General features: G+C 48.7%; 1 protein-coding gene across 3 annotated transcripts; it reads left to right on the top strand.

The window, feature by feature from the left end:
* The first annotated feature begins 4,273 nt into the window (after positions 1-4,273).
* ZNF784 (zinc finger protein 784) lies at positions 4,274-7,486 on the top strand. 3 transcript variants are annotated; one of them, XM_037819874.1, is made up of 2 exons: positions 4,274-4,381; positions 5,536-7,486. In XM_037819874.1, exons 1-2 carry the CDS (start codon positions 4,304-4,306, stop codon positions 6,424-6,426), a joined length of 969 nt encoding a protein of 322 aa, XP_037675802.1. In that variant the 5' UTR covers positions 4,274-4,303; the 3' UTR covers positions 6,427-7,486. The 3 variants fall into 3 exon arrangements, with proteins under 3 accessions (XP_037675802.1, XP_037675800.1, XP_037675803.1); XM_037819872.1 differs by having other exon boundaries at positions 4,304-4,426; XM_037819875.1 differs by lacking the exon at positions 4,274-4,381 and adding an exon at positions 4,638-4,877.
* Positions 7,487-8,677: the final 1,191 nt, after the last annotated feature.

The raw sequence follows: 8,677 nt of genomic DNA on the forward strand, positions 1-8,677 counted from the left end.
AAGGTGGATTTACTATGAAGCTAAGAGTTTAAGCTTCAGAGTCTCCTCACTTGCACAAGTCCCTGTCAAGGCCTTGAGTAATGAGTGGGGACAACCCAAAGAGTATTTAAGATTAGTGACTGCTCAAAATACATCCAATGCCAAAATTCATAGCTCAAAGAAACTTGAGGATTTTCCCGAATTTGACAACACTAACACTACAACAGTTGTGAATTTGGAATAAGACTTTCTTAAACAATCAACAATTACATTTTTGATCAACCATATTAAAGGAAAGGTTGAATTATCCTTCTATTTTCTTTATAGAAAATGTTATCACAAAATTGCTGTAATATGAAGAGGTGATCAAAGAAGTTACAGACAAAAGAATAAAAGCTGTGTCAGGAAATAAAACATTTTGCATATGTTCTTAACTTTGGGGCACTTCTTATGGTAATTGTCATCTTTTAAATTATGTAACTGGTTGGAGTTTCACTCATAAACCTTATTTTGTATTTTAAATTTTGTATAATTTTTCTTAATTGTATATTCTTTGTGCCCCACAAAAGCTGGACCTGTCCCTGTTTTGCACTCAATAAGTTCTCAATAAATGTTAGTTATTATTGTCAATATTGTTGTCATTTAAAGACCCAACAGGAAAATTTGAAGACAGTCTACTCTTTGAGGATTATGATTGGCTCAGGACTTCAGACAATAATTATTACCAGCTACCTATTCATTCACACATTTACTGACTTGGTCATTAATTCAACAAATTTTAATCAAATACCTGCAACATCCCAAGCACTAATGAGGGTGTTGTAAATGGAGCAGGGAATGATAAGGACATGGCATTCACCTCCAGGTCACTTGCAGCCTAATGAGAATTCTTCATGGAATCAATTTGCGGTGTGCAAAAATCAGGTTTTAAAAATTATTGATAATAATAATGATAGCCATACACTGTTCAAAATGTGTTACAAATATTGACTCATTTAATTCTCAGAACAACTCTGGGAAGTATGTAACACTATAATCTTCATTTTTTTAATGAAGAAATTGAGACAGAAAGGGCCAACCCCCATTAGAACAGAAGGCACAGTGTCTAAGGCCCATGATACTTTTAGGAGTTCAAGAAAATGATTTTCTTAAAATAATAAGAAAAAAAGAGAATATCATCAAGCCTGGATTATATTAATCTTTATACTAAGGCAGTCATAAAATACAATTTTTAATATGTCTTAATGGAAGAAGGTGCCTGTGAAGGCACAAGTGACTTGGACCCACGGAAGTCATAATACAGCCCTGGAGAGAGAGGTTAAATAACTTAACCAAGATCTCCCAGTGAGTAACTGGTGACATTATTATGAAGAGCAATTGGGCAACATCCACTAAATTGAAGATAGAAGTCGAAGATGTTTATAGTCTTTGATCTAGCAATTCAACTCCCAGTATATAATCTAAAGAAAACTCCTTTTTGGGTTCGAGAGGACATGAGTAAGAATATCCATGGCAATAGTGTCTGTAATAATAAAAAAGTGGAAACAACAGAATGTCCATCAGTAGGAGAAGGGATAAATACTATGTGGCATAATCATTGATGGACTATCACAACCAGCATTGCTCCAGAGTGCCTAGAGCTACATGCAACAACTAGACAAAAACAAAAAACGATTTGAGCAAGCAAGACGAAAACAAGCTTGAGAAGATTACACCTAAATGATTTAATTTTATTATAAAATTTTAGAATGTGTAGAACAATACCATCTGTGCTGGTTTGGATGTATTATGTCCTCCAAAATGCCATGTTCTTTGATGCAATCTTGTGGAGGCAGACATATTAGTGTTGATTAGGTTGGAACCTATTGATTGAGTGTGTCCAAACAACTGTGGGCAATACCTTTGATTGGATAATTTCCATGGAAGTGTTAACCCACCCATTCAGGGTAGCTCTTAATTGAATCACTGGAGTCATATAAAAAGCTCACAAACAGAAGGACCTCAGAGCAGCCATGACTGACATTTTGGAGAGCAGCCAAGGGAGACATTTGGAAGACGGCCATAGAAAGTAGACTTTTCTACTCTAGAGTTTGCCTGGGAGAAACAAAGAAAATACCCCCAGAGGCCTAGAGAGAAACGTCCTGGGAGAGCGCCATTTGGAAACATAACTTGAGAGCAAAGGAAGAAGACGCCTGCCACGTGCCTTCTGAGCTAACAGAGGTTTTCCAGATGCCATTGGCCATCCTTCAGTGAAGGTACTCTATTTTTGATGCCTTACCTTGGACATTTTATGGCCTTAAGACTGTAACTTTGTAACCAAATAAACCCCCTTGTGCCAGTGTGAATGTATTATGTCCCCCAAAACCCCATTATCTTTGATGTAATCTTGTGTGGGTAGATGTATTAGTGTTGATTAGGTTGTAATTCTTTGAGTGTTTCCATGGAGATGTGACCCACCCAACTCTGGGTGATGACTCTGATTGGATAATTTCTATGTAGGTGTGGCCCCGCCCATTCAGTCTGGGCCTTGATTACTAGAGCACTATACAAAGCTCAGACAGAAGGAGTGAGCATGCTACACCCAAGAGGGACACTGTGAAGAATGCACAGGAGCTGAGAGAAGAGCTGCAGACAGCCATTGAAAGCAGATTTTGCTCCGGAGAAGCTGAGAGGAAAAATGCCCCAAGAGCAACTGAGAGTGACATTTTGAGCAGGAGCTGCAGCCTAGAGAGGAACATCCTGGGAGAAAGCCATTTTGAAACCAGAACTTTGGAGCAGATGCCAGCCATGTGCCTTCCCAGCTAACAGAGGTTTTCTGGACACCATTGGCTATCCACCAGTGAAGGTACCCAATTGTTGATGTGTTACTTTGGACACTCTATGGCTTTAAGACTGTAACTTCATAACCAAATAAACCCCCTTTATAAAAGCCAATCCATTTCTGGTGTTCTGCATAACAGCAGCATTAGCAAACCGGGACACCATCTAATTCCATAAATGTGGCAAAATTAAAATAAAAACACGTGGTAATGAAAAATAGCAAGCGCTAAATCTAATAACCTTGGTGACAGAGGGAGGAAAATGATATGGGGGGGGCGGTACATAGAGGGCTTAGGCTGTATCTATAATGCCGTATTTTTAAAGTTAACTTGTGTGTACAGGGACTCCTTCACATTATTCCATATATATTTTTAGGCAGAAGTATTTCTTAATAAAATAAATATAAATAAAAGACTCCCTATGTGTATCAGTCCAGATTGAATAGGTTATGCTACAGCAACAAACAACTCCAAAGTTCCTGGGCTTAACACAACGGACATTTATTTTAAATGTCATATATCCAAGGCAGGTTGGCACTAGGTTTCTGTTCATGTAGCAATCTGAGACTCAGACTGATGGAAACTTCATTTCACCAATGATCCCTACCAGAGAATGATGGAAAGGGAACACGGTTTACAGCCCGCTGGCTCTTAATGTGTACCGGAGGTGACACACAACACCGTCACTTGTATTTCCTTGGCCAAAGACAATCCGATGGCCACGTCCAACTTCAAAGGAAATTGCAAGTCCTCCATATTCTCAGAAGGAGAAGAAACAGAATATTTGGGATTTGTCATGATGGCTACACATTTCCTACTCTGCCCTTCCAAAACAATAACGTGAGAATGTTCAAAAGCTCTTCCGGATCTCTCCAGTTCCATAAGGAGAAAGAGGAATGGTCCGGAGAAGCGTGGTGACTCATCCAGGGTCACCCGGCCAGGCCACCGAGAGCCGCGGCCCTGTCCGTGGTGCTGCCGGAGCCCTCCTCGTTGAGCTCTTTCCCCAGAGCCTCCCGAATATCACACCGACTTCCGGATTTTTGCTACATCCAAGGACCACTTGTTACTGTTGTTGGCTATTTCTTTCAATTGCCTTTCAAAAAATAACCCTTACATTTATAAGTTTTGCATCCCTTCCTTATCATGAGCCATAGAGAAGGTAACGATAAAAACCTAAACTATGACAGCAAAACAAATGTTATTAAACCCTGGTGAGATGGCGTTGACAGCTGGAGCCTCGGGTCTGCTTATTTTATTACCAGGGGAGATTCGACTTCGTGGGCAGGATGTTCCGGACATTCTGGACCCAAGTGAGTCTTCTTCTTGGGGGGACTGACGGACAACTGGAAAAGGGGGTAAGACCCCTAAAGACTCAGCCTACCTGGGAGCTCCGCCCCCCGGGCCGCGTGACACCCTCCAGTGCGCCTGCGCGGCCGGTTGACGCGGCACGAGCTCCGCCCCCTCCGGGGCGACCCTTGGCCTCGGGGGCGGGGCTTGGGCACAAGATGGCCGCCGCGCGCCCGGAGCCCCCGAGTCAGAGCTCAGCGACCCCGGAGTCCCGTTCTCCGGAGCCTGCGGACCTGGTGCGGGCGAGGAAAGGCCTCGGCGGGGGCTCGAGGCAGGAGGAGGTCGCCGGGCAGGGGCGGGGCCTGGGCGGGGCCTAGGAGCGTTGGGCGGGGAGGTATTTAGGGCTCTGGCTCTGGGGGCGGGGCTTAGGGAGGAGCCTATGGGGCTGGGAGAGCCGGGGTGGGGGGCACAGTGTTCTGTGGGGTGGGGTTGGGTGGAACGTCTGGGGCCCGGAGGCGTCCAGTGAGAGGAGTCAGAGGGATCCGATTTGTATAATTAGGGGGCAGAGCCCTTAGCGGGGCGGGGCCTGGACTAATTCTAGGGCTACTGAACTTGGGTGGAAGGTGACCCTGAAAGACAGGAGGGGCTCGTGAGTGGGGCACCCATGCTGGAGGGTGGAAATGCTGAAAGGGGCTGAGTCATGTGTCTCCAGTACCCAAGGGAGGATTCGGGGGCACATATGGCTGCTACAGGTGAATGGGATTTACAGATTCCCACACTCCTGATCCGAGAGTAAGTGCGGACATTCATTCATTCAACAGACGTTTACTGAGCAAACAAGACAGATGGAGCTTGCAGTTTAGGGAGGGGAGAGGCAATAAAAGTGTGATGTGATAGAGTGGGGGTGGGGGGGATAGGACAGATTGCTAAATGCAGACAGGAGCAGTCAGCTGTGTGCCGGTTTATATTTACCCCGGGGTCAGAGAGAGAGACAGTAGCCTGGATATGATAGAAATTTAAGTCATGGTGAAGATTTTGGATTTTTATACCCAATTGGAGGGTTTTGAGCAGGGGAATGACTTGGTCTGATTTAGTTTTGAAAATGTCATTCAGGTTGCCATGGGAAGGTGGATTATGAGAGGGAAGGAGTGGAAACAGACATTCCATTTAGGACACTCTTTCAGTTGTTAAGGCAAGAAATAACAGGTTTTACCTAGAGTGGAGGAGAGAAATGGACGGATCCATGATAAGTTGTGACCAGGAGGGGAAGTCTCGATGGGGATTCAGCGGAATCCTAGAGGCTAAAGAATGAGCTGTAGAAATTGAGGGACCCAGTTGGCTACAAAGGAGATGGGTGTTTTAATAAGTAGAGGCATGCCTTGTTGGGAGACGTTCAGGGGAAGGTCTTAGAGCAGGGTCCACAGGCTCCGTGTTTCTTCCTCTCACCCAGGTCCTGGTGCCTGACGATGCCCATCCCACTACACCCCCGGGTGACCTCATCGAGATCCAGGTGGTGAAGGTGACGGATACCACACTGGTCCCTGAGCCCCCGGAGCCAGGCTCTCTTCACTGTGCCTTGTGTCCGGCTGCTTTCCGGCTGGTTTCCGAGCTGTTGTTCCATGAACACGGGCACCTGTCAGGGGCTGAGGGAGGCGGGCAGGGTGGGGACCCAAGCCGATGTCATGTGTGTGGCCACAGCTGCCCAGGGCCTGCCAGCCTCCGTGCCCACTACAGCTTGCACACGGGAGAGCGGCCCTACCGCTGCCCGCTCTGCCCCCGGGCCTTCAAGGCCTTGGCACCCCTGCTCCGGCACCAGCACAGACATGGCGTGGAGCCAGGGACCTCTCGCAGGTCTCCAGAAGCGACAGCGGCTCAAGAACAGAGGCCAGGGGTGCCCCAGGAGAGGTCGGAGGTGGTGATGGCGGCGGCGGCGGCAGGAGCAGCGGTGGGGAAGCCTTTTGCTTGCAGGTTCTGTGCCAAACCGTTCCGCCGCTCCTCAGACATGCGTGACCACGAGCGGGTGCACACGGGCGAACGGCCGTACCACTGCGGTGTCTGCGGCAAGGGCTTCACCCAGTCCTCGGTGCTGAGCGGCCATGCCCGCATCCACACGGGTGAACGCCCTTTCCGCTGCACCCTCTGTGACCGCACTTTCAACAACTCCTCCAACTTCCGCAAGCACCAGCGCACCCACTTCCACGGGCCAGGGCCGGGGCTGGGAGATTGCGGAAGCCAGCTGGGACCGGTGGCTGAGGGGCCAGGGAGCGGGTGTGGGGCAGGAAACACCCTGGAAGAGGGCTGTGGGGAGACAGTGAAGATGAAAGTGGAGGTCGACCAGTAGTCTAGGAGAGCAGGGCCAGGGCCACGGGGATTAACCCAGGAGGTAGGAGATTGAGAGGAGGGGCGGGGAAAGGAGGCCAGGGACAGAAGAGGGGAGACTGAGGCAGAGATGACATAACAGCTGACTGAGCTAGCCATGAGCAGCTAGGGTTGGATAACAGAGGGAGAGGAAAGAGAGTACCAGGTTCAGGAACCCAGAAAGCCACACAACACCTCCGTGAGACTTAGAAAAAGTTACAGACACAATCCCTTGGATGCCCAGGTAAACGAGAGAAACGTGAGCTGCGTTTCATGCCCCATTGGACTCCACCTTGGGTTGTCCTTGTGCGAGACACAGCTTGTGATGCAAGTCTGGGCACTCAGGAGGCGGAGCCGGGATTGGGTGGAAGGGGTGGGCTCAGGGTCCCCCCAGCCCCGCTGGTCCAGCCCCTCATCTGCATAGCCTGGGACTCTTGGGGGCTCCCTAGGATGGGCCAGGATGGAATCTTTTGCCTACCTCACTGGATTGCACTGGACCTGGGATTCCTCCCCACCCTCAGGCAGAAGAGGCTCTCTAGGCCCTCTGTAAAGAGACTCTGGGATCCCATCACCTCGAAGCCACAGGGTCCCCCAGGCACTTGAGCCTCCAGGATGTGAGCCTGGCCATGTGGATCTTGCCTCCAAGGGCTGCTGCCCCCCACCCCCACCCCGGTCCCTTAACCCATCCTGACCCCTATTGGGAGGCAACCGAAAACACTGACGACAGTCACTTAATGTCCACCCCACCCCCAACCCCCACAAAAGCTGCCAGCTCAGTCCCCACAGTCTCCCCAGCTACAGAGTAGCCTCAGGTTTCTCTGATATCCTCCACTTCAGATTTGACGCAAACAGCCTACTGCCCAGTCCTCAAGCAGAACCAGAGAAGGTTTGTCTGATGGGGCAGGGCAGGCTGGTCGGGTTCAAAGCTTGCGTGTGGTTGGTATGAAAGAAAAGGAGTCACCTTGGTGTTGGGAAGATGAGGACTTGAGAACTGGAGGTGGGAAGCCTCCAGCTCTATTCCTATTAAAAGACTTTCTCGAGGATCTGTCTCTGTCAGTCTTGGATTGGCGCTGTCTGCTTTTGGGGGATGGGTAACACACTGGTCTTGCCACCAGCACTAAATTGCAAGGGGCCGCTCTCCAAACCTCCATTTCCTCATCTTCAGAACAGGGGGAACAGCTTCTGGCTCTTCAGAGCTGTTAGCTAGTTCGGCTATGGGAGAGGGGTCTCCTGCATGCTTGCTAAGGAGGGAGAGCCCCTGATTTGTACATCTTCCTGTTTGCCGGACATTACCCTCAAGATGACCAACAGCAACTCATACTCAACATGGAAGGAACTCGTTCAGTTTCCCTCAAAGAAACCTCTGTGTTTCGTATCTCGCTGGCATGACCACCTAGGCTAGAAATCTGGGCAGCGTCCTTAAACCTCTATCCCTCAGCCACGTGTCTAATGGACTGGTTGTTCAGAAACGGGCTCCACCTTGTTGCCAAGCCACAGCTCCTTGCTGCTTTGAGAAGGTATCACAAACATGAGTGCCTGTAGGAGCTGGGTGGCAATTTGAATCAGTAAAGTGGGCAGGTCCAAGACACAAGCAATGTGAAATACGGCGGCTGAGACTTGGGCTCAGTTCGGGGATTCAATGAAAAGTGGTGGGAATTGGTGGCAACTTGGAAAACACATGCCTAGTCTGAGGAGGGCAATGGCTGCCTACCTCCAGGGGCAATGCAGACTAGGCAACTAGATCTTCCAAATTTTCCAGAAGTTTCAGTTCAAATTATGTAAAGTCTTTTGATTTTCAAATGTTGGCAACTAAGTAAACTTTATTATTGTTTTTGTAAATGCAAGGATTAACCAAAATATGTCTGTGAGTTATATCCAGCCTGGCAGCCGCTAGTTTTCCAACCTCTAGCCTATAAAACCATCCAAGCTCCTCAGTCTGGAGTTCAAGGCCCTTTAATTCAAGATCTAGCCCCCACCCCGCCATGCCCCAACCTCTCCTGCCTCATCATACACAATTCCAGAGCCCAGTCCCCACCTTCCAGAATAGCTGAGGGGAGACACACTAAACTCTCCACCTGGAATTCTTTCCCCCTGCTTCATCTGGCACGCTCCTGTTGCTCTGTCATCATTCAAGTGTCTCCCCTCCTGCAGAAAGCTTTTTCTAGCTCCCACCCCAGTCAAACTCCTTTGGGTCCCCTCAGCCCCAAGTGTGACTCCCCCTGCCTCCTATTGCT

Source organism: Choloepus didactylus, chromosome 27, assembly GCF_015220235.1.
Source record: "Choloepus didactylus isolate mChoDid1 chromosome 27, mChoDid1.pri, whole genome shotgun sequence".
NCBI lineage: Eukaryota > Metazoa > Chordata > Mammalia > Pilosa > Megalonychidae > Choloepus > Choloepus didactylus.